Here is a 25224-nt window from a genome sequence, read left to right as displayed (position 1 = left end):
CTATTTCTGCAGGGGTTTTGCAAGTGCGCCTCAGAAGTGTTTTAGCCCAGGAGTTGGTCCCTAGCCTGGGTCCCAGTTCACTGGAGCCAGTTGCGTGTGTGTGTGGGTGTTTCTCTCCAAGCGGTTGTGTTTTTTATTGTAACACTTTCGGCATTTAAACTTTCGATAAATGATTTTAAAAAATCCCGAAGCGCGGTGTCTGAAGGATTGCTTGAGGCCACCCCTGAGACTGGGGCCCCGGAGCGCCGGGCGCTGTGCCCTGCCGGGCTGGGGGGCTGCCCAACCCCCCTGGCTGAGATCGGGGGGGCCACGTTGGGCTGGGTGCTGCATGGACCCAATCAGAGGCAGTCCCTGCCCCCGAAGAGCTCGTAGTCTGAAAGCAGGATTGTTCTGCTTTACAGCTGGGGAAACAAGATCAGAGAAATGAAGTGGCCCAGTAAGGCTGTTTGTGGCAGAACTGGGAATGGAACCCAGGAATCCTGGCTCCCAGCTGCCCCCCTCAGCCCCCCAACCACTAGACCCCTCTCTGAGCCAGGGAGAGAACCCAGGAGTCCTGGCTCCCAGCTCTAACCCAGTAGACCCCACTCCCCTCCCAGAGTTGGGGAGAGAACCCAGGAGTCCTGGCTCCCAGCACCCCCTTCTGTAACCCACTAGACTCCATTCCCTTCCCCGAGCTGGGGAGAGAACCAGGAGTCCTGGCTCCCAGCTCTAACCCAGTAGACCCCACTCCCCTCTCTGAGCCAGGGAGAGAACCCAGGAGTCCTGGCTCCCAGCCCCCCACTCTAACCACTCAACCCTTCTCTGAGCCAGGGAGAGAACCCAGGAGTCCTGGCTCCCAGCTCTAACCCACTGGACCCCACTCCCCTCCCAGAGCTGGGGAGAGAACCCAGGAGTCCTGGCCCCCAGGGTCTAACCCCCACTGATACGTGCTTCCTTAAGTGCATGGGTTACAGGGAGGCAGGAGATCCCAGGTGCTCCATGGTCTCCGCAGGGTGGCCAGCACTAGCCCTGGGGCAAGGAGGCAGGATTTGTGCGGGGCAGGAGCAGTGTGCGTGTGGGTCGCTGGAAGGGACATGGAGGGCAGGATTCCCAGCGCTGATGGCGTGAGCCGTTCCCCAGGCGGATCCTAGCGACAAAGGGGGCCAGGGAAACTAGCCAAAGAGGTTGAAAGGCGCCGGGTTCAGCCTGCCCCTTACCCAGCTGCCGGCTGTTCGCCGCAACGGGCTCCACCCCAGGGGTGGCTCCATCTCCGTGCCCGTCGAGCTGGTCCCATGGGGCGTTGCCCTGTGGCTGGCCCCCAGCTGCCCTGCCCCAGCAGTGGCTGCATCTCAGTGCCGGGCCAGCTGGTCCCGGGCTGCGTTCCATGCAGCTGGTACCAAGCGGCCCCAACCCCAGAGCTGGCTGCATTTCAGCCTCTTTGGGAAGCGCGGCAGCCCGAATAGAACCGCGCCCGAAAGCCCCGGCGTGAGACTGTGCCCGGAGCTGCGCAAACGCACGATGAGGGACAACCTTTGTTCCCCAAGGACGGAGCTACCGTGGGGAGAGCGCCCCCTAGCGCCGCACTGGGGCGTGGGGCCGGCCCTGGCTGCCCGGGGAGAGCGCCCCCTGCTGAGCCCCCGCCCCCTGCAGCACAGCGCCCCCTAGCGCCGCACTGGGGCGTGGGGCCGGCCCTGGCTGCCCGGGGAGAGCGCCCCCTGCTGATCCCCCGCTCCCAGCAGCACAGCGCCCCCTAGCGCCGCACTGGGGCGTCGGGGCCGGCCCTGGCTGCCTGGGGAGAGCGCCCCCTGCTGAGCCCCCGCTCCCTGCAGCACAGCGCCCCCTAGCGCCGCACTGGGGCGTCGGGGCCGGCCCTGGCTGCCCGGGGAGAGCGCCCCCTGCTGAGCCCCCGCTCCCTGCAGCACAGCGCCCCCTAGCGCCGCACTGGGGCGTGGGGCCGGCCCTGACTGCCCGGGGAGAGCGCCCCCTGCTGATCCCCTGCCCTATATACACCTTAGCGCCTGAGTCCCCGGCGTTGCGCCGTGAGTCAAGTCAGAGGCCCGTCAGCGGGATAATTGGGCTGCTCCCAGAGGAGTCAGGCCCAGGGGAGATGAGCTCATGCGGGAGGCTTCCCCGGGCATGAGCCATCAGTAACTGTGCGAAAACCACTAGATCCCGCCCCTCCCAGAGCCGGGGAGAGAACCCAGGAGTCCTAGCCCCCAGCCCCCCCCCGTTCTAATCCACTAGACCCCACTCCCCACCCCCCCAGCGCTGGGGAGAGAACCCAGGAGTCCTGGCCCCCAGCCCCTTGTGCTGTAACCCACTAGACCCCACTCCCCCTCCCAGAGCCGGGGAGAGAACCCAGGAGTCCGGGCTCCCAGCCCCCCACTCGAGGAACCGGTTTGGCCGGTGCTGTCCACACCCCGTCTGCTGTGGAATGCCAGGTGCCGGGGGGCAAGTACGGGTCTGGGCAGGGCTCGGGCAGCCGGAGAGGGGCACAGACGCCCGCAGAGAGCGCCGGGGAGAGCGAGGCAGAGCCCCCGACGGAGGAGTACAGGGATCGCCCCAGCCCCATGGCCAGCGACCCCCCGGCCGAGCTTCACTGCCCCATCTGCCTCGAGCTCTTCGTGGGGCCTGTCATGCTGGAGTGCGGGCACAACTACTGCCAGGGCTGCCTCACCCACTACTGGGGGGAGCCCCCGGCCCAGCCAGGGGAGACCGCCCCCTGCCGCTGCCCGGAGTGCCGGCGCCCCGCGCCCGGGGGCAAGTACGTGCCCAACCGCGCCCTGGGCCAGCTGGCAGACAGGGCCCGGGAGAGCGCCCCTGCCCAGGAGGGGCCGGCGGCCGGCGAGGAGCTGCGGGGGGAGCCGCTGTTCTGCATGGACCACGGCAGCCTCACGAGGGCGCTGGACACCGAGCACTGGGGGCACCGTTGTCTCCCGCTGGACGAAACCATGCGGCATTATAAGGTCAGTCGGGGGCGCCGGGTTGCGGGGTGGGAGGGCGGGCTGGGTAAAGGGGCGCTGCTCTGCAGGGCTCAGTAGGGGGCACTCTCCCCTGGCAGTCAATGTGGCACTAGGGGGCGCTGTGCTGCATTATCCGGTGGTGTTGGTTTCCTTCCTGACCCCTACGAGGCATCTCACCTGCTGCCCTGAAGCATGAGCATGGACCAGCCGTCTCTGCCCCTAACTAAGCCACGGAGCCTTACGTAGACCTGGAGGTGGATGCTACGTTCCCAGTCAATCCCGGTGGGATATTACCCAGGACCGAAGCTTGACGGGGCCTATTGGCCTTCCTGTGGCTCCGGTGTTTTAATGCAGAGTGGGCAGTGATCTGGAGGATGGTGTGGATTGCATCCTCAGCAAGTTTGCAGATGACACTAAACTGGGAGGAGAGGTAGATACGCTGGAGGGCAGGGATAGGATACGGAGGGCCCTAGACAAATGAGAGGATTGGGCCAAAAGAAATCTGATGAGGTTCAATAAGGATAAGTGCAGGGTCCTGCACTTAGGACGGAAGAACCCAATGCACAGCTACAGACTAGGGACCGAATGGCTAGGCAGCAGTTCTGCGGAAAAGGACCTAGGGGTGACAGTGGACGAGAAGCTGGATATGAGTCAGCAGTGTGCCCTTGTTGCTAGGAAGGCCAATGGCATTTTGGGATGTATAAGTAGGGGCATTGCCAACAGATCGAGGGACGTGATCGTTCCCCTCTATTCGACACTGGTGAGGCCTCATCTGGAGTACTGTGTCCAGTTTTGGGCCCCACACTACAAGAAGGATGTGGATAAATTGGAGAGAGTCCAGCGAAGGGCAACAAAAATGATTAGGGGACTGGAACACATGACTTATGAGGAGAGGCTGAGGGAACTGGGATTGTTTAGTCTGCAGAAGAGAAGAATGAGGGGGGATTTGATAGCTGCTTTCAACTACCTGAAAGGGGGTTCCCAAGAGGATGGCTCTAGACTGTTCTCAGTGGTAGAAGAGGACAGGACGAGGAGCAATGGTCTCAAGTTGCAGTGGGGGAGGTCTAGGTTGGATATTAGGAAAAACTATTTCACTAGGAGGGTGGGGAAGCCCTGGAATGCGTTACCTCGGGATGTGGTGGAATCTCCTTCCTTAGAGATTTTTAAGGTCAGGCTTGACAAAGCCCTGGCTGGGATGATTTAATTGGGGATGGGTCCTGCTTTGAGCAGGGGGTGGGACTAGATGACCTCCTGAGGTCCCTTCCAACCCTGACACCCCAGACTATCCAGAACCTCCCGCCCCAGAGCTGGCTGCATCTCCGCGCCAGGCAAGCTCGTTTTTTTGGACTCATCCCCGGGTTTCTGTCCATCCAGGAGATTTTAACCGTGTCACAGACCTCGCTGGAGGCCAGGATCCAAGCGGCCAAGTCTCTGCAGGAGCAGAGAGCTCAGAAAGCTCCTGAAATTGCAGTAAGTTCAAACCCACGACCCGCCCCTGGGTGCTGACTGCCAGGCCACCCCCAGCCCGGCTGGTGCCCCTCACTCCTGACCCGCAGCCTCTCGCTAGCCCAGCCCTGCCCCCCCCAGCCCTCCCAGTGCCCCTCACTGCTGACCTGCAGCCCCCTGCCAGCCCAGCCCTGCCCCCCCAGCCCTCCCAGTGCCCCTCACTCCTGACCCGCAGCCCCCTGCCAGCCCAGCCTTGCCCCCCCCAGCTCTGCCGGTGCCCCTCACTCCCGACCTGCAGCCCCCTGCCAGCCCAGCCCTGCCCCCCAACCCTGCCGGACCCCTCACTCCCGACCCGCAGCCCCCTGCCAGCCCAGCCCTGCCCCCCGCAGCTCTGCCGGTGCCCCTCACTCCTGACCCGCAGCCCCCTGCCAGCCCAGCCCTGCCCCCCCAGCCCTCCCAGTGCCCCTCACTCCCGACCCGCAGCCCCCTGCCAGCCCAGCCCTGCCCCCCCCAGCTCTGCCGGTGCCCCTCACTCCCGACCCGCAGCCCCCTGCCAGCCCAGTCCTGCCCCCCCAGCTCTGCCGGTGCCCCTCACTCCCGACCCGCAGCCCCCTGCCAGCCCAGCTCTGCCCCCCCCAGTCCTCCTGGTGCCCCTCACTCCCGACCCACAGCCCCCTGCCAGCCCAGCCCTGCCCCCCCCAGTCCTCCCGGTGCCCCTCACTCCCGACCCGCAGCCCCCTGCCAGCCCAGCCCTGCCCCCCCAGTCCTCCCGGTGCCCCTCACTCCCGACCCGCAGCCCCCTGCCAGCCCAGCCCTCTCTCCCCAGGCCCAGCGTCTCCGCCTGGAGCAGCACCTGTCCTCCCAGTTCATCGAGTTGCACCAGTGGCTGCAGCAGAAGGAGGCGGCCCTGAGGCGGGAGCTGAGGCGGGAAGAGGAGCTTTTGCTGAGCGAGCTGGAGACCAGCCAGCGAAATGCCCAGGAGCTCGTCCGCAGCTCGGGGGGGCAGATCGCTGCCATCCAGGCCCGGCTGGCGGAAGAGGACGCGGGCACCTTCCTGAAGGTAAATGCACCCGCAGCCCCCCGGCTCTGCCGGGGCCCCTCACTCCCGACCCGCAGCCCCCTGTCCCCCCGCTCTGCCGGGGCCCCTCACTCCCGACCCACAGCCCCCTGTCCCCCCGCTCTGCCGGGGCCCCTCACTCCCGACCCGCAGCCCCAGTCCCCCCGCTCTGCCGGGGCCCCTCACTCCCGACCCACAGCCCCCTGTCCCCCCGCTCTGCCGGGGCCCCTCACTCCCGACCCGCAGCCCCCTGTCCCCCCGCTCTGCCGGGGCCCCTCACTCCCGACCCGCAGCCCCAGTCCCCCCGCTCTGCCGGGGCCCCTCACTCCCGACCCGCAGCCCCCTGTCCCCCCGCTCTGCCGGGGCCCCTCACTCCCGACCCGCAGGCCCCTGTCCCCCCGCTCTGCCGGGGCCCCTCACTCCCGACCCGCAGCCCCCTGTCCCCCCGCTCTGCCGGGGCCCCTCACTCCCGACCCGCAGCCCCCTGTCCCCCCGCTCTGCCGGGGCCCCTCACTCCCGACCCGCAGCCCCAGTCCCCCCGCTCTGCCGGGGCCCCTCACTCCCGACCCGCAGCCCCCTGTCCCCCCGCTCTGCCGGGGCCCCTCACTCCCGACCCGCAGGCCCCTGTCCCCCCGCTCTGCCGGGGCCCCTCACTCCCGACCCGCAGCCCCCTGTCCCCCCGCTCTGCCGGGGCCCCTCACTCCCGACCCGCAGCCCCCTGTCCCCCCGCTCTGCCGGGGCCCCTCACTCCCGACCCGCAGCCCCCTGTCCCCCCGCTCTGCCGGGGCCCCTCACTCCCGACCCGCAGCCCCCTGTCCCCCCGCTCTGCCGGGGCCCCTCACTCCCGACCCGCAGCCCCAGTCCCCCCGCTCTGCCGGGGCCCCTCACTCCCGACCCGCAGCCCCCTGTCCCCCCGCTCTGCCGGGGCCCCTCACTCCCGACCCGCAGCCCCCTGTCCACTCCGTGTCTGCATCTCTCACGTCTACTTTCTCTTTTCACAGGACATCAAAAGCTTCCTGGAAAAGTGAGTGTCCCAGACGCCCCCCGCCCCCGCCTCCCCCCCCCCCAGTATCCTGGGATAACTGCCCTGCTGGGGAAGAGGGGTCTGTGCCAGGCCTCTCCACTAGGGCTCAGCCCTTCTCTGTCCTCATCACCCCTTTGCTTCCTGCCTCTCCACCCCAGGTATTGCCCCGGGGAGGAAAAAGGGGTTCAGCTGCCTGCACCCCGAGATTTCAGCCTGGGCCAGTTCAAGGGGCCCATCCAGTACATGGTGTGGAGGGAAATGAAATCCGCCCTGAGCCTCTGTAAGTGACTCCCCACCCCAGTCCCCTCCTCGCTGGCTGCATCGGGAGTGGGGGTGCTTGGCGCTGGAGGGAGAGGGGTCTGGACAGAGGGGCGTGTCTCTGGGATCGGGGCGGGGCCGTGGGCGGGGTCTGGACAGAGGGGCGTGTCTCTGGGATCAGGGCAGGGCTGTGGGTGGGGTCTGGGCAGAGGGGCGTGTCTCTGGGATCGGGGCGGGGCTGTGGGCGGGGTCTGGGCAGAGGGGCGTGTCTCTGGGATCGGGGCGGGGCTGTGGGCGGGGTCTGGGCAGAGGGGCGTGTCTCTGGGATCAGGGCGGGGCTGTGGGCGGGGTCTGGGCAGAGGGGCGTGTCTCTGGGATCGGGGCGGGGCTGTGGGCGGGGTCTGGGCAGAGGGGCGTGTCTCTGGGATCGGGGCGGGGCTGTGGGCGGGGTCTGGGCAGAGGGGCGTGTCTCTGGGATCGGGGCGGGGCTGTGGGTGGGGTCTGGGCAGAGGGGCGTGTCTCTGGGATCAGGGCGGGGCTGTGGGCGGGGTCTGGGCAGAGGGGCGTGTCTCTGGGATCGGGGCGGGGCTGTGGGCGGGGTCTGGGCAGAGGGGCGTGTCTCTGGGATCGGGGCGGGGCTGTGGGTGGGGTCTGGGCAGAGGGGCGTGTCTCTGGGATCAGGGCGGGGCTGTGGGTGGGGTCTGGGCAGAGGGGCGTGTCTCTGGGATCGGGGCGGGGCTGTGGGCGGGGTCTGGGCAGAGGGGCGTGTCTCTGGGATCGGGGCGGGGCTGTGGGCGGGGTCTGGACAGAGGGGCGTGTCTCTGGGATCGGGGCGGGGCTGTGGGCGGGGTCTGGGCAGAGGGGCGTGTCTCTGGGATTGGGGCGGGGCTGTGGGCGGGGTCTGGACAGAGGGGCGTGTCTCTGGGATCAGGGCGGGGCTGTGGGCGGGGTCTGGGCAGAGGGGCGTGTCTCTGGGATGGGGGGGGAGGGGCGCACCTGTGGCTTGTTCACTCCCCCTGCTCCGGTTTAGAGGGGCTGTCTCCAGGGCAGGGGGGCCCTTCCCCGGTACCGAGAGCTCACCCCTTTCTCCCCCCCCAACAGCTCTGCCCTCCATCACCCTGGACCCGGCCACCAACCACCCCAACCTGCTGCTGTCGCCCGACCTGCTGGCCGTCCGGCTGGTGGACGAGCCCCAGGACGAGGCGCTCGAGGGGCCCGAGCGCTTCAGCAAGAGCGTGTGCGTGCTGGGCTCGGCCAGCTTCACCTCGGGCCGCCACTACTGGGAGGTGGAGGTGGGGGACAAAACCAGCTGGGAAATCGGCCTGGCTCGGGCCTCGGTCAACCGGCAGGAGGCCAAGGTGATGCTCAAGCCGGCCAACGGCTACTGGGCCGTCTGGCTCCGCAACGGGGCCGACTACAAGGCCCTGGACTCCCCCTCCCGGCACCTGGCGCTCACGGCCAAGCCCCGGCGGGTGGGGGTGTATCTGGACTACGAGGGGGGCCAGGTGTCGTTCTACGATGCGGCCGCCATGACCCACCTCTACACCTTCTCCGACGCCTTTGCCGAGCCCCTCTACCCCATGGTGGGCCCCGGGGTCAACAAAGACGGGCTCAATGCAGAGCCCCTCAGGCTGGTGGACCTATAGCCGGGGCCGAGACCTGGCCCTGGGCACCAGTGGGGCGCTGGGGGGGGCACCGGGGAGCGAGGCGAGGGGTCGGTGGGGGGCGCCGTGCTGCGGGGAGCGGGGCGAGGGGCTCGGTGGGGGGCTCTGTGCTGCGGGGAGCGGGGCGAGGGGGTCGGTGGGGGGCTCTGTGCTGCGGGGAGCGGGGCGAGGGGCTCGGTGGGGGGCTCTGTGCTGCGGGGAGCGGGGCGAGGGGCTCGGTGGGGGGCTCTGTGCTGCGGGGAGCGGGGCGAGGGGCTCGGTGGGGGGCTCTGTGCTGCGGGGAGCGGGGCGAGGGGCTCGGTGGGGGGCTCTGTGCTGCGGGGAGCGGGGCTCGGGGCTCGGTGGGGGGCTCTGTGCTGCGGGGAGCGGGGCGAGGGCTCGGTGGGGGGCACCGGGGAGCGAGGCGAGGGCTCGGTGGGGGGCACCGTGCTGCGGGGAGCGGGGCTCGGGGCTCGGTGGGGGGCTCTGTGCTGCGGGGAGCGGGGCGAGGGCTCGGTGGGGGGCACCGGGGAGCAAGGCGAGGGCTCGGTGGGGGGCACCGTGCTGCGGGGAGCGGGGCTCGGGGCTCGGTGGGGGGCTCTGTGCTGCGGGGAGCGGGGCGAGGGCTCGGTGGGGGGCACCGGGGAGCGAGGCGAGGGCTCGGTGGGGGGCACCGTGCTGCGGGGAGCGGGGCGAGGGGCTCAGTGGGGGGCTCTGTGCTGCGGGGAGCGGGGCTCGGGCTCGGTGGGGGGTGCCGTGCTGCGGGGAGCGGGGCGAGGGCTCGGTGGGGGGCGCCGTGCTGCGGGGAGTGGGTGAGGGGCTCGGTGGGGGGCTCTGTGCTGTGGGGAGCGGGGTGAGGGCTCGGTGGGGGGCGCCGTGCTGCGGGGAGTGGGGCTCGGGGTTCGGTGGGGGGCGCCGTGCTGCGGGGAGTGGGGCGAGGGCTCGTTGGGGGGCTCTGTGCTGCGGGGAGTGGGGCTCGGGGTTCGGTGGGGGGCGCCGTGCTGCGGGGAGTGGGGCTCGGGGTTCGGTGGGGGGCGCCATGCTGCGGGCAGCGGGGCGAGGGCTCGGTGGCGGGCTCTGTGCTGCGGGGAGCGGGGCGAGGGCTCGGTGGGGGGCTCTGTAACCTTTCTCGCTTCGATGACTTTGCATGGTAAGGTGCTATTCAGGACCTGTATTGATTGATTTTCGATTAATAAAGAGCTGGTGTGTCCGGTATCACCCTCCCCCGTTACTGCCCATCCACAACCCCGCTTCGGTCCGGGCCGGCGCGTTCCCCGGCCACCCATCCCAATCGTCCGGCACATCAACGACCCACGTCCACGAGAAAAATATCAAGCCCTTTATTACACGGGAAAAAACTTTCAATAAACTTTACACATCTCACTTGGGGCCTGCCTCTCTTTTTGCCTCGACTTTATTTGCCCGACAGAATCAAAATCCCTCTTTACTCCTCGCCAGAGGAAGAATTTCCTTTCTGCAAACCCTCTAAAATAAACCTCACACTGTGGGAATCCCCAGTCCACAACCCTTCGTGATGCTAACGAATTTTTTAACAAACGACTTGCGATATTTGGCTGCCTGACTTTATTTCTCTTCATTTTATTTGCACGGGAGAATAAAATCCATCTTGGTTGCCGGACGCAAATGCTTTTTGCCGATCCTTCACTTTAAAAGGAAGAAGGGAATTCGTCGCTAAAAACTTGGTGGTGATGAAGAAACTCAAGCTGTCGTTAACAGCTTGACTTTAGGTACTTTGCGGCCTGATTCTATTTCAGTTCATTTGTATCTGGGCCGATGAATACAGCCGCTCTTTATATTTTGGAAGGGCGATTTTTAGAAGAATCTGCATTTCTGCAAATATTTAGAAATTCCAAGACAAACAACTGTGTTAAGGGGAAGTGAAGGGTGTAAATGTATGTCCCTAAGTTTAAAAAAATAGCAGAGATCAGAGGGCCGTAAGAGGTTTTGCTGTTAAAAGAAAGATCCTTTTGGCAAACAATTTCTTGAAATAAATGAGGAAATTTCAAGGCAACCCGCCCCTCCCATAGTTAAGGATGAAAATATCTATCCTGTTAATTAAAGAGAAAATAATATCAAAGAACGATTGAGATCACAAACAAACATGCACAGACGCAACCAACCAAAACAAATTAAATCGGCCAAGAAAAAAGAAATCTAAGGAAATTTGAAGGCAAAAAACTTTAAGGCTGAAAATAACTTCTCCTTCAAGAGAAAATAATTAAAACCATGATTGAGACTTCAAACAACCAAACTGAATAGACAGGAAAAAAAAACCCCCGAAGGACGTTCCGAGGAAATTGTGTCCTTGGTGCCTCAGTTTACCCACCTGTGATGCAGGGATACTAACCCCCACATCCCATTCTGAGAGGATAAAGTCCCTTATGTCAGCAGAGTGATTTGAGCTGCCTGCATGGCCGGGGTGAGAGGTGGACATCTTTCTGAGTGCGCATTGTGGGTTGGAAACAAACATTTATCTCATTGGGCCAGCTGCTGAAGTGGCCCTGGTGATAAGCGCCCCTTTGTGGCATGCCCGATTTATCTTTTCCCCTCCGGGCCTTGCTTTGATCCCATGCCCCGTAAGACAGATAGCTTGAGAGGTGACCGGTGCATGGCAGGAAGCGGTAAGGGATGTTGGTCTAACTTAGGTTGGACGCAAGCTCTTGAGAAGCTGGTTGGCGCCTACGGTGTTCCTCTGGTTCGTTACGCTCACCGTAAAGAATTTACCCCTTATTGCCCGTCTGAATGGGGCTAGCTTCAGCCTCCAGCCCTTGGCTCGTGTTAGACTTTTCTCTGCTGGACTGAAGAGCCCACGGTCTCATCTGTTCCCCACGGAGGTACTTGTAGGCCATGGTCTAGTCACCCCGTGGCCTTCTCTTTGTTCCTCTAAACAGCTTGAGCTCCGGGAGTCCCTCACTCGAGGGCAGGGTGTCCAGTCCTATAATCGTTCTCCTGGTTCTTCTCTGACCCCTCGCCAGTCGATCCACGTCCTTCTCGAACTGTGGGCACCAGAACTGGACACACAGGACCCCAGCCGCAGTCGCCCCAAGGCCAAATAAACCTCTCGGCTCCTCCTCGCCAGTCCCCTGTTGGTTCATCCCAGGATCACCCCAGCTCTTCGCGCTGGGAGCCCACGCTGGGTGGCTTGTCCTCGAGGACCCCGAGAGCCTTTTCCGAGCCCCTGCCCGGCAGGATACGGCCTGGCCTTGCGCTCGGTGCTGCACGTTATTACTTGTCGGAGGGGTGGTGGCGTCTGGGACGCCAGCTAGAGATCAGGAGCCCACGGTGCCAGGCCGTGCCTCGTCTGCCCCAACAATGCTGCAGGACCTCACTTGTTCCTAGCAGGAGCCGGACTTTAAGGGGCAAACCTGCCACAGGACCCCTTATCAAGGGGCAGAGATGGGGGTGCAGTTACGGCCTCTGCCGGGGCAGGCAGGACTCTTGGGTTCTTTGTGGGGGGGACTTATTTCAACCCTACGTGGCTTCAAGCTCTAAAAATCTGTTGACAATGGAGCTGGAATATTTTTAGTAGCGGGGGTGCTGGAAGCCAGCCCCCTTGCCCCTGTCTGCGCCCCCCCACCCCTCCCGAGCTGAGCCGGGGAGCAGGGCTGTGTCTCTGGGAGGGAGGGACCCGGACACTGGTAACGGGGCTGAGGCTGTGGTCACGGGCTGGGGGATGGGCACGGGGCCAGGAGCCGGCAGCCGGGACCCCATGTGCGGGGCCAGGAGCAGAGCCCCGGCCGTGGGGCCGGGTATGGGGCCCTGGGAGCGGGGGGCCCCGGGGGTGGGGCCCTGGGAGCAGGGGAGGGCTGGGCACAGGGCCGGCGGCCGGGCAGCCAGGGCCCCAGAAGCAGAACCCCAGGCCCGGGGCCGGGAGTGGGGCCCTGGGCGCGGGCCCCGTGCTCCAGGCCAGCGTCCGGGGAGTGGGGCCGGCAGCTGGGCCCCGAGTCCCAGGTGCGGGGTTGGGGAGCGGAGTGCGTGGCACGGGGCCAGTGGCCAGGGAGCGTGGCCGGTGGCCGGTCCCCAGGGACCCGAGCCGAGGAGCGGAGCCCTGGCTGCGGGGGCCAGCGGCCCCGCATTAAACCGGGGGGTTCTATAGCACCCCTATTTCCCACCCCTATGTCTGCTGATTGGGGAATCAACTTAACAAAAGGGCCGAGGTGGGCAAAGGCATGAACAGAGAGACTCGGATAGAGGGACCCGTGGGCTGGTCACATCAGTAACGGCCGCGCTTTGGGGCCGATAGGGAAGATTTTTGGAAACAGATTCCTCCCCCCCCCAGGCCCTGCCTCCGGCTTTGTAAAACCGCCCAGGCCGACGTGATTGGGAGCAATCAGACAGAGAGCGGGAGGTAAGAGCTAACCTGCCCGCATGGCCCCGAGTCCCCCCCCCCCGAGCCAGCCAGTGCCCCGGGCTGGGGCCTCATGGGAGCTGGCGCCCCCTAGAGGGGAAAGGCCCCTTGCCTCATTTCTTGCCCCGGAGCCAGCCAGTCTCCTGCCCGGGGGGGGATGGGACCTGGCGCACCTGAGAGGGAAACGTTCCTACGTGGCTGGCTAGTCTGAGCTGGTCATTTTGGGGGTTTTCAAGGGAAGCCCCTCAGTGAATTATTCGGGGAGCGGATACCAGGATGTCCCCCGAGAAAGTCGCCCTCCTGCTTTTCACGGCCGCTTGGGTGCTGCCTGCTGGAACCTCAGAGGTAAGTGGCTTCAATACAATATCCCTGCCCCACCCCAGAGGTGGCTGCATCTTAGTGCTGGATGAGTCATCCCTGTGCGACATTGTGTGCGGCTGTTCCCCAGGTGCCCCCCCCAGAGGGGTGGACTAGATGGGGGTTGGACTAGATGACCTCCTGAGGTCCCTTCCAACCCTGATATTCCATGATTCTATGATTCAGAGGTGGCTGCATCTTAGTACTGGATGAGTCATCCTTGTGTGACGTTATGTGCGGCTGTTTCCCAGGTGCCCCACCTCAGAGGTGGCTGCATCTCAGTGCTGGGTGAGTCATCCCTGTGTGATGTTATGTGCGGCTGTTCCCCAGGTGCCCCACTCCAGAGGGGTGGACTAGATGGGGGTTGGACTAGATGACCTCCTGAGGTCCCTTCCAGCCCTGATACTCTATGATTCTGTGATTCTATGATTCAGAGGTGGCTGCATCTTAGTACTGGATGAGTCATCCTTGTGTGACGTTATGTGCGGCTGTTTCCTAGGTGCCCCACCCCAGAGGTGGCTGCATCTCAGCGCTGGGTGAGTCATCCCTGTGCGACGTTGTGTGTGGCTGTTCCCCAGCTGTCCCACCCCAGAGGCGGCTGAAACATTCTGTGCTTGAATTTCCAGCAATCTGTAAAAGGCAGATTTTGGCCACTTGCTGATATTATTTGTGTTGGAGAAGCACCAGAAAGCCCCATCCACCAGGAGGAGCCCCATTGCACTGGGTGCCGCCCAGACCCCAGGGGAGCTATCGAGGCCCCCGGTGTGCCGGGCACAACACGAACACAGGCCCTGCCCCGAAGAGCTGCCAGTCTGAATAGATGAAGGGTGGGAAGGGAAACAACAGCACAGAAACATGGGGAGATTTGCCCACAGTCACCCAGTGATGGCAGAAGCAGGGATAGAACCCAGGAGTCCTGGCTCCCAGCCCTGCCTGTTCTAACCACTAGACCTCACTCCCCTCCCAGAGCTGGGAGAGAACCCAGGAGTCCTGGCTCCCAGCCCCCCACCCCAATCTAGCTCCCTAGAGTCCCCTCCCCTCCTAGATCTGGGAATTGAAACCAGTCCCCTCTCTAGCTCTAACCACGAGGCCCCACTGCTGGAAATTCCCCTCAGCAGCAATGCCCTGTGTGCAGTCCCTGTTCTTCCCTGCATGGGTCATTTCTGAAGCATTATGCATTAAGGGTCATGCCTGACCTTGAGCTGCCGGTTGTTCCAGCCCAGCCCCGATGAGGTCCGCACGGCGGAGGGGAACCCCATCCTGAACTTGGCCCCTAACTCCCTGGACAACGTCTACCACGGTTGCGTGAAGGCCATGAAACGGCGCCTCCCATCCCTGCTGGAAGAGGAGCTGGAGGAGAACCAGCTCTTCCGTGAGGCGTGGGACCAAGCCAAGGAGATGTGGCTGCAGATGGAGAACCAAGCAATCTTCCCCTAGATGTTGAGGGCCCTCTACAGTGTCACTGTCTTGGCCTACACTTTGGAAGATCCACCCCTCTACCAGTCGTTCAACCTGGCGGCCAGAATGGCATGGAAGAGCCCCCAGGCAGATGCTGGCTTTCCCTTCAAGTCCTTGCATTTCCTTCTGACCCAGGCGGCCAAGAGGCTAGGAACCAAGGAGGCCAGTTGTGCCAAAGTCTAGAGAGGAACCAAGGTGAAGTTCTCCATCCAGGGTTTGTTCCGCTTTGGTCAGTTGACTTCCACCTCGGAGAAGAGGCAGGCGGCAGAGGAATTTGGACACATGACCTTCTTCGTGCCGGTCTCGTGCCAGGGGTTCCCGGTGGGGAATCTGTCCCGCTTCCCATGGGAAGAGGGGACGGTGGTGCTGCCCTACGAGATGTTCCAGGTCACCGGGGTTAAGGAGACGCCAAGGGAGAAGACGGTGCATGCCAAGTCGGTGGGTGTCTGCAGCAACCATAACTGCGGGAAAGGTGAGGGGGAGGACGCGAGGAGGGACGTGAGTTATGGAAGGCCACCAGGGAGATAAAAAACTAGCCCCTAGGGGGTGACAGCTCAGGTCTGGCCCTGGGGTGGGGTGGGGTGAGGAATAGGACACAGGGCCTTTCCCCTCTAGGGGGCGCTGGCCACTATCCCACTCCAGGCCAGGGGACTAGCTGGCTCGAGGGGCAGGGAAAATTAATGGTCTATTTTCTGTTTCCCAGAAGGGAACAGTACAATGAGCTGCCCTGATCACCCAGGTACGGGGGTAGGGGTGGGGGCTCATCCCTTGGCTGGACAGGGGGGGTGCATGGGGCTTGAGACAATTACTTGCAGGACTCCTGGGTTCTCTCCCTGGCTCTGGGTGGGAAGTGGGGACTCGTAGTTAGAGCAGGGGGGCTGGGAGCCAGAACTCCTGGGTCATCTCCCTGACTCTGGGAGGGGAGTGGGGTCTAGTGGTTAGAGCAGAGCCTGGGAGCCAGGACTCCTGGGTTCTCTGCCCAGTGCTGGGAGGGAAGTGGGGTCTAGTGGGTCAGAGTAGGGGGGGTGGGAGCCAGGACTCCTGGGTTCTATCCCCAGCTCTGGGAGGGGAGTGGGGTCTAGGAGGTTGTGGTGGGGAGGCTAAGAATCAGGACACCTGGGTTCTTTCCCCTGTTCTGCAACTGACTCCCTGGGTGAGTCTGGGGGCATCTCTGCCCCCTCTGTGCCTCAGTTTCCCCCGCTTTGCCGGAGGGCACTGGCACCGATCCAGCTGGGCAAAGTGCCGTGTGTGTGTGTGTGGGGCAGGTCTGTGGCTGGCGCGTGTGCGGATGGCTAATGTGGCGTGCGCTTGTGTCTCCCCGCAGTGCTGTATTTGTGCGGTGCCTGCCGGGCCGCAGCAAGGAGAGGAAGCAGCAGCCCCCGGGATGCTTCTAGCCAGCAGCTCTGTGGAGCATCGTGGGTGGGTGGGTGTGAACAGCGCTGCTCCCTGCTGGAGGGAATCAGGGCCGCCTGTGTGTGTGGGTGTTTGTGTACGAGGCTGGGTGGCTGTGACCTTTCCACCCTCATATGCCCCAGCCCGCTACCGGCGACTGCAATAAACGCCCCCATTGCAATGTGTTGGGTGGTTTTTAACCGCCAGGGCTCCAGCGGGGCATGGGGTGTGGGGGACGAGGGGGCAGCAGAAGCACCGTCGATTCCGTCGCCAGCGGCAGGATTCAATTGTTAGGGGGAAATGAACCCCTGAGATCTACTCACCTCCCGCGTGGCCGCTCTTTGGACACGCGGGCCAGGGAGAGGTGCGCCCAATGCCCAGCGGCTGGCGCGGGGCTCGGCCTCTCTCTCTGCCCAGCATGCCAGCCCCCCGAGGGGGCCCAGAGCAACGTTTGCATCTGGAGCCGAGCGGAAGTTTTCACACCAAACTTTTCTTTCTGGGGGAAAAAATGGAGATTCGGTGAGTGCGAAACATCCTGCCAATTTCACCGACTTCTTTGTTTTGGAGGGGGGCGAATTGAAGGAAACCAAACAAATTAAGAAGATCTGCAGCGGGCAGTCACAGATCGGCTACGTGTCCCCTCAGACCATCCCCTCTCTAAACTGATCAAGCTCCGTCTTGAAGCCGGGTAGGGTTTTTGCCCCCTTCTGCTCCCCTTGGTGGGCTGCTCCAGAACTTCACGCCTCTGATGGTCGGAAACCTTCGTCTAATTTCAGCTGAAACTCGTTGACGGCCAGGTTAGAGCCGTTTGTTCTTGGGTCAACGTTGGCGCTTCACTGAAATAACTCCTCCCCGTCCCTGGTGTCTATCCCTCTGATGTGTTTAGAGAGAGCGATCATGAAGAAAAAGATCAAAAAAGAACGAGGTAGATTCATGGAGGATCGGTCCATCAACGGCTATTAGCCGGGATGGGCAGGGAGGGTGTCCCTAGTCTCTGTTTGCCAGGAGCTGGGAATGGGTGACAGGGGATGGATCACTGGATGATTCCCTGTTCTGTTCATTCCCCCTGGGGCACCTGGCCCTGGCCACTGTCGGCAGACGGGACACTGGGCTAGGTGGACCCTTGGTCTGACCCAGTCTGGCCGTTCTTATGTTCTTCTATCCCCCTGCAACCTGCCCGGATGCACCCCTGGATGCTGGGACTCTGGCCAACAAACGGCAAGTGGGGTGCAGCGGAAGGGTCCCTGCAAGGTGGGAAACTGAGGCAAAGGGCAGCAGCCCCAAATACCAGGGCCGGTGTTTAGTTGTGCCAGCTTTCCCAGGGTTTTTCTTCTGTACGCTTAAGAGGCACCCCCAGCTATTGAACCCGGGCTTTGGAGCTGCCGGCACACCGGTTTCAGCGGTCATTGGAGAGGGTCACCCCTTTTTTTCTACCCATCCCCTGGCTCTTAGGTGGCTCTGCTCCTTGCATCATTCGCCACTAGATGGAGATCGTGTGTAGCAAATTCCTTTGCTCCTTCTCTTCTCTGAGTCTCGGGGCTGTTTGTTTCATAGCTCTAGATTTAAACAACTTTCATAGACTATCAGGGTTGGAAGGGACCTCAGGAGGTCATCTAGTCCAATTCCCAGTTTTTGCCCCAGATCCCTAAATGGCCCCCTCAAGGATTGAACTCACAACCCTGGGTTTAGCAGGCCAATGCTCAAACCACTGAGCTATCTTTGATCCCAGTACCGTCAGGACCATGCCATCTCGGAGCCGCCTGTCTTCCATGGGCACCAGGTGATATGGGTCCCGGTGGCTGGTCCCCACCCATATTTGGAGGCTGGATTGAAGCCAATGCCCCCTAGAAAAGCAAAACCCCATGTCCTATTCCCCAGCCCCCGAGCCAGCCGGCCTGTCACCCTCTTCCTTTTCCTTCTTCATGCCCTTATACTCCTGAAGCCCCTCAGGGCCTGGGCTAAGAGGGTAGCAGCAGACCAAGCCCAGAGCTTCTGGAGTGAAAACAGCCGTGCTGGATAAAGGGACCAGAGTCCACTGCTAGGGGCTGCAGTGTATCCACCCTTTGCCATTAGGCCCAGTCATACACCCGGCACCTCCCTGTCCAGCGCGGCTTTCCTCGCCCCCCTACCCCAGCTGGTACGCTCGACGGCCTCCGCGCCACGGCCGCGAACCTCTAACGGGCTCGTGTCCATGAAGGATCAAACGTGGTGACCTCCAATTCTCCTCCCCCCGGCGCGGGTTGGCAGCGCGGCAGGGGCTAAAGAAAGCCAAACACATTGCAATGAGGGTGTGTTTATTGTAGGGGCAGATACGGAAAGAGAATGAGCATCAACTGGATCGGTTGAAGAGGGGCCAGAGAAGAGCCAGGAGTGCGAGTGATGGCTTAGACAACTTGCCTCAAGGAGCTCAATCTATTTAGCTTAGCAAAGAGCGGCTCCGGGGGGGGGACTTGATCCCAGTCTATAAGGACCTATGTGGGGAGCAAATGTTTGATCTCCAATCTAGCCGAGAAAGGTCTAATGCGAGCCAATAGCTGGAAATTGAAGCTGGACAAATTCACACTGGAAAGACCGTGTACATTTTTGACCATGAGGGGAATGGACCATCGGAGCCATTAACCAAGGGTCGTGGTGGAGCCTCCATGGCTGACCATTTTAACCCAGATTGGATGGTTTTCTAAAAGATCTGCCCTAGGACTTGCTTGGGGGAAGTTCTCTGGCTGGCGTCAGACCAGATGACCACAACGGTTCCTGCTGGCCTGGAAATCTGGGAACCTACGAACCCAGAGCTTGCAGGGCTAAGGCCTTTCTGTTGATGATCTTAGGGTTAGGGTTAGGGTTCGGGTCCCGTCAATGGGCCTCATACAACTGGAGAACCTCAATGGGTCAAACCGACAAGCATTATGGGAAACAAGCTAGGGTTGCCAGTTTGGTTTGGACGTACTCCTGGAGGTTTCATCACACGAGATAATCATGAAATCAAGAGGAACCTTTAATTCCCCGGAGTCTCCCGGACAATCCTGGAGGTTTGGCAACACTATGCACCGCCCAACTTTCCAAGGCTCTCCGTAGGCGTACCCCGATGGTGGATCTACCGACGCCCAGCTGGCTGGCTGTTGGCCAGTAGCAATCGGAGGGGGAAGAGGTTCCTGACGGTGGTGGGAGGGGAGCAGGTAAATTACAGGATGCCCGTAGAGGAAGCCTGGCTTAGTTTGATCCCAATTCCCAGAAGTCCAGTGCAGGGGTCCTGGCCAATTTGGGGGCCCTGGGACCTGTGTAGAAGTGTGTGTGTGTGGGGGGGCCCACTGGCACTGAAAACGTTGGCCCCGCCCCCTGCTCCCCCTCTTTCCCCTGAGGTCCCGCCCCCTGGCCAGGACAGAAGCCAGAGCCGGGCCATGGTAAGACCTGCTCAGGGCGCCCTGGACTCTCCGCCTGCCCTGGGAGGAGGGCTGTGGTGCCTGACAGCAGCCCCTGCCCCATGTCCCCGGCCCCCCGGGGCGTGTTGCCCAGGGCAGGTGGAGGGTCCGGGGCTCCTCACAGTGGCCACAGGTGGCTCTTAGGGCATTGTGGGGGGGCAATGTTCTTTGTGCCCAGGACCCCAATAAATCTTAATCTGCCTCGGGTCCAGTGGGTTGAGAATTATGGAAATGTCGGGCTGGAAGGGACCCCAAGAGGTCCCCCCGGCCCCCTGCGCAGAGACCAAACCAAGGAACCCGAGCCCAGCCCTGACAGGGGGTTTGTCCAGCCTGTTTTATAAACCTCCAGTGACGGGGAGCCCACCCCCGCCCTGGGACGCTAAGAGCTGAGTTACCCTGCGCATTGGAAAGTTTTTTCCCGGGATCTAACCTCCATCTCCCTGGCTGCAGATTGAGCCCCTTCGGTCTCGCTCTACTTTCCTGTCCTCCCGCAATGCACCCTGGGAAAAATCCTGGCCGGGTACAGGGCCGAGCACCGGGGGAGACCGGCTCCGGATGGGGCACAGCTGTCGGGGAAAGCGCAGACCCGCGAGGGAAGAAGCTTAACGGGGAGCCAGCAGAGGTGTGTTTGGCTAGAGTGATTCCCCGTTGGTTACAGTGGGAAAGCAGATGGGGAAGTTTTGCCCGCCTAGGTAGACGAGGCCATGCACACGATGATCCATGGAGCTCCTGGCTAAGGGCATCCCTGGGGTCACTGCTGCCCCTCCTTGCTCCGGCGCCTCACAAATGCAGCACTGTGGGGAGACGCAGACATGCCCCACGTTAGCCATCAGGACACCCCCCAGCCACAGCCGAGACCCCACTTAGCACAGCTGGGGCAGTTCTATTCTTCCCCCGGCATGGGGTGGGGGGTAACTGGGGCACACGGATGTGCCTAAACTCAACCAGGGAGTCAGTGGCTGAGCTGGGAATAAACCCAGGAGTCCTGGCTCCCAGCCCCCACTGCTCTAACTCACCAGCCTCCACTCCCCTCCCCAAGTTGGGGATAGGACCCAGGAGTCCTGGCTCCCAGCCCCCATTGCTCTAACCACTAGACCCCACTCCCCTCCCCGAGTCAAGGGATAGAACCCAGGAGTCCTGGCTCCCAGCCCCCATTGCTCTAACCCACTAGCCCCTACTCCCCTCCCCGAGCTGGGGACAGAACCCAGGAGTCCTGTATCTACTGTCTCTAGCCTCCCACACACAGCCTGCCCAGCCAAGGGGTGAGCCCCTCGTACCTTGGTGAGGAGGGCATCTCTTCACATTGGGGTCTCCTGGAAAATAGAAAAGAAGCTTTTAATTTTCCTTGTCACCCCAAGACACCCTGTCCCCGGCCCTGCGGCTGGACTGGAGCCGGCGCCCCCTCGCGGGGAAAGGCCCCTTGTCCCACTGAGCTGCAGCTTGGTTTTAAGACCCTGGTGGATCTCCATAGCTCACGTCCCTCCTGCCTCCCCCTCCTCACCTCTCCCCACGTAGGCGCAGTTGTGGTTGCTGCACACCCCCACCGACTTGGCGTGGACGGTCTGCCCCTGCTCGTTCAGCTGGACCTTGGTGACCTGGAACATCTCGGAGGGCAGCACCAGGACCTCTTGTTCTTTAAGGTAGTGGGACAGGTCCCGAAGCGCGTACCCCGTGCAGGAAACCAGCACGAAGAAGGTCTTTTGGCTGAATCCGGCCGCCACCCTCGCGCTCTTTGAGGTGGAGGTGAACTGGCCGAAGCGGAACAAGCGGCTGATGGAGAATTTTACGTTGGCTCCTCTGTAGACGGTTTCACAACTGGGCTTTATCCCCCATATCTCTTTGGACGCCTGGGTCAGCAGGAAATGCAAGGCCTTGAAGGGGTAGCTGGCGTAGGCAGGGGATCCCGCCCAGCCCGTCCTGGTGGCCGTGTTGAAGTCCTTGTACAGAGGCGGGTTGTTTAAGGTGTAGGCAACCACAGCGACGCTGCAGAAAGCTTTCATTGTGTTGGGGAAGATGAACGTATTCGTCTTCCTCAGCCACTCCTTCTTGGCCGTGTTCCAAGCCAGGTCAAAGTTCTTGTTCTCGGTCAGCTCCTTTTTCATCAGGGACGGGAGATGCTGCCACATGGGGTACTCGCAGCCCCGGTACAGGTCGTCCACCGAGGAGGAGACCAAATCCAGTGGGGGGTTTCCTGCTCCCATGCAGGTCCCGGGGGGGCTGGCCTAGGAGAGGGTTCGGCTCATGGTGAGACGTGACACGAGGCGCAGGGTGACGTCATTTACGGCAGAACGAATTCATTCCGCTCGCTCAAGCTGGGGAGAAGGGGGGCTGATGGCGACGGGAATGGCCAAGTCTAGTGGTCGGAGCAGGGAGGGTATTGGAGGAGCCAGGACTCCTGGGTTCTGTCCCCAGCTCTGGGAGGGGAGTGGGGTCTAGTGGTTAGAGCAGGGAGGGTATTGGAGGAGCCAGGACTCCTGGGTTGTCTCCCCGGCTCTGGGAGGGGAGTGAGGGTCTAGTGGGTTAGAGAAGGAGGGGCTGGGAGCTAGGACTCCTGGGTTCTGTCCCCAGCTCTGTGGGGGGAGTGAGGTCTGATGGGTTAGAGCAGGGGGGGCTGGGAGCCAGGACTCCTGGGTTCTATCCCCATCTCTGGGAGGGGAGGGGGGTCTGATGGGTTAGGGGAGGTGGGGCTGGGAGCCAGGACTACTGGGTTCTTTCCCCAGCTCTAGGAGGGGAGTGGGGTCTACCAGTTCGAGGGACCTCAGCACCTGGCTGGTCCTTGGGCACGAGCGTAATCAATGGGGTGAATCTGGACCCAGGCCCGTCTCTCACGGGGGCTGTGGCTACGCTCCGGGCGCTGCAGGGAATACCGCCGCAGCATCGTAGTGAAGACGCGTCTGACTCCCCCTCTCCCAGAAGCAGGAACAAGGGCCGGGGAAGAGTTCTTAGCCACGTCTACACGGGCGGGTGGGTTGGCTTAAGGACAGGGCTGAGGGGTGTGAATTTTTCACCCCTCCACCCCTGAGTGACAGCACAAGGGGGATCTAAATTTTAAGTGTAGATCTGGCATGTGTCTCTGCAGTGCCTGGCACATGCCTCACTCCACCTGGCTCCCCTCCCTAGGCTGGTCCCTCGCCCCCCTCTCCAGCCAGCCCCCTTCAGCCAGCCCTCTCACCCCCTTGAGTTTAGTCCTCCCAGCCAGACCCCACGCTCCCCCTCCCCTGCTCTGCCCTGGCTCCAGCCAGGCCCCCTGTCCCGCACTTGAATAGCAGGACAACACACTGATCTCAGCTAAGGGGAGGGATCCTCTAGTGGTTACCTACGTTTTATAGATTGCTGGAAAATGGGGGGTGTCACTGGAATAGAACCCAGGAGTCCTGGCTCCCAGCCCCCTCCCCGCTCTAACCACTCAAGCCCACTTCCCTCCCAGAGCTGGGGAGAGAACCCAAGAGACCTGGCTCCCAGACCCCCCCAGATCTAACCACTCAAGCCCACTTCCCTCCCAGGGCTAGGGAGAGAACCCAGGAGTCCTGGCTCCCAGATTCCCGCCCCACAAACCACTAGAAGCCATAGCCTGAGATTTTCCCTGCAACTTTCCCAAGCATCCGCGGTTCTTCAGGACGTCGGTGTGGGATGTGTGAGATGCAGCCACCTCTGGGGCAGGGCAACTGGAGAACAGCTGCAAAGCGACACTGCACAGGGACGGCTCGCTCGGCACAGAGATGCAGCCACCTCTGGGGCGGGGCAGGGATATTGTATTGAAGCCACTTACCTCTGAGGTTCCAGCAGGGAGCACCCAAGCGGCCGTGAAAAGCAGGAGGGTGACTTTCTCAGGGGACATCCTGGTATCCGATCCCCGAATAATTCACTGAGGGGCTTCCCCTGAAACAACTAGAATGAGCAGGAGTCAGACTAGCCAGACATGTAGGAACATTCCCCTCTAGGGGGTGCCGGCTCCCATCCTGCCCCAGGGCAGGGGACTGGCTGGCTCCGGGGGGTGGGGAATGCGACCCGGGGCCTCTATTGGAGGGTTACAGCTTGGCCAACTCTCATGAGTCTCATGATAATTCTTGTTTCCCATAAAGCCCCAGCTCCTGGAGTCAGGTGGATACGTGATGACTTCAGCCTTCGTTCGTAAAGGAAAACTCAGTTTCCAGCCCTGGTGGTGGAGGAGAAAGCTTCCAGACCTGACCCCAGTGCACCCTAGAGGCTCCGAAAGCAAATCAAAAGCGCCAGAAATCTCACTGTTTTTACAGAATCTCATGGTTTGAAAGCTAATCTCATGAGTTCTGCTGAGCCGGACTCCTGGTTTGGGGTTGGCAATTCTGGGGTGATCTCTTACCTGCCGCTCTCTGTCTGCTTCCTCCAGATCTCATCCGGTTGTGGGGTTTTAATGGCAGCTCTTGGGCTGGGGGCGGGGAGGGGGAACGGGTTATCAAGATCTCCGTTATTGGCAAGAAATGTGGCCGTTACTGAAGCACCCAAGTTTGCAACTTTGGGTTTAACGGGCTGATTTTATCTGAAACCCCTTTACATCATTTTCCTGCCTCGGCTCTTGGGCTAAGCTCATTGCTCAGATCTTTCAGGAATTTGGGGTTGAAATATCTCCCCCTCCAAAGTGATCCCAGGAGTCCTGCCTTCCAGCCCCCCTGCTCGAAAACACTAGCCCTCACTCCCCTCCCAGAGCTGGGGATAGAACCCAGGAGTCCGGGCTCCCAGCCCCCCCTGCTCTAACCCACTAGACCCCACTCCCCTCCCACGCCGGGGATAGAACCCAGGAGTCCGGGCTCCCAGCCCCCCCTGCTCTAACCCAATAGACCCCACTCCCCTCCCACAGCCGGGGAGAGAACCCAGGAGTCCTGGCTCCCAGCCCCCCCTGCTCTAACCCACTAGACCCCACTTCCCTCCCAGACCTGGGGCGAGAACCCAGGAATCCTGGCTCCCAGCCCCCCTGCTGTAACCCACTAGACCCCACTCCCCTCCCACGGCTGGGGAGAGAACCCAGGAGTCCTGGTGCCCACATTTGGCAAAGAGGCCCTGTGCTGGGCAAGGTGCAGGGGAGCTGCTGGGGTGCTCAGGGTACCGGAGCGCCGGCCTCACGAGAGGAGACTCAGGGCGCTGGGCTCTGTGAGCCTGGACCAAGGGCCGAGGTGGGGTGGGGGGTGGCAGCTCATTCAGGGCACGTCGCGGTGGGAGGGGAGGGGGAGCCATGGAGACGCTGACACTGGTGGGCCTGGAAATGGGGAGAAGGCTCCAGGGGAGGCAGAGTCTGGAAGAGCCTCCCAATGGGAGCCAACGCCCTGAGTAGGCCGAAGACGGGGCGCGGCCGGTTTCTGAAGGGGTGGAGAGGACGGGGTGGCCTGTGATAGCAAAGGACTTGGCTACACAATCCAGGAGATCCCTTCCAGTCCTGCGTAGCTGTGACTCCCAGCCCCCCTGCTCTGACCCACCAGCCCCCACTCCCTTCCCAGAGCCAGGGAGAGAGCCCAGGAGTCCTGGCTCCCAGCCCCCACTGCCCTAACCCACTAGACCCCACTGCCCTCCCAGAACTGGGATAGAACCCAGGAGTCCTGGCTCCCAGCTCCTCCCCCCAACCTGACTCCACTCCCCTCCCAGAGCTGGGGATAGAACCCAGGAGTCCTGGCTCCCAGCCCCCCTCCCAACCCGGCTCCACTCCCCTCCCAGAGCTGGGGACAGAACCCAGGAGTCCTGGCTCCCAGCCCTAACCCACTAATCCCCACTCCCCTCCCAGAGCCGGGGATGGGAACCAGGTGGAGTCTTGCAACAACTAATTGTCTCCAGCCTCAAGCGCGTCTCTGTTTCCTCCTGCGTGCTACACACTGTTCCCGAGAATGCAGCCCCATG

The 25224-nt window shown here is 62.5% G+C and overlaps 2 protein-coding genes across 2 annotated transcripts; one reads left to right on the top strand and one right to left on the bottom strand.

Moving 5' to 3' along the window:
• The first annotated feature begins 2322 nt into the window (after nt 1-2322).
• Nucleotides 2323-8424, top strand: LOC311521501 (zinc-binding protein A33-like). Its single transcript, XM_084629825.1, has 6 exons — nt 2323-2945; nt 4317-4412; nt 5215-5448; nt 6447-6469; nt 6628-6749; nt 7829-8424. The coding sequence occupies exons 1-6, from the start codon at nt 2550-2552 to the stop codon at nt 8371-8373; spliced, it is 1416 nt and encodes a 471-aa protein (XP_084485951.1). The 5' UTR covers nt 2323-2549; the 3' UTR covers nt 8374-8424.
• A 9832-nt stretch (nt 8425-18256) lies between these two features.
• Nucleotides 18257-23245, bottom strand: LOC311523015 (NAD(P)(+)--arginine ADP-ribosyltransferase 2-like). The gene is made up of 4 exons (XM_084632669.1): nt 23132-23245; nt 20864-21584; nt 20640-20675; nt 18257-20156 (listed from the first exon to the last, which is right to left on the bottom strand). Exons 1-4 carry the CDS (start codon nt 23198-23200, stop codon nt 20143-20145), a joined length of 840 nt encoding a protein of 279 aa, XP_084488795.1. The 5' UTR covers nt 23201-23245; the 3' UTR covers nt 18257-20142.
• Nucleotides 23246-25224: the final 1979 nt, after the last annotated feature.

Source organism: Lepidochelys olivacea, assembly GCF_965140295.1.
Source record: "Lepidochelys olivacea isolate rLepOli2 genome assembly, chromosome: 6".
Lineage (NCBI taxonomy): Eukaryota > Metazoa > Chordata > Testudines > Cheloniidae > Lepidochelys > Lepidochelys olivacea.
Note: the sequence above shows the minus strand (reverse complement) of the source record. Positions and strands in the feature narration are given on the sequence as shown.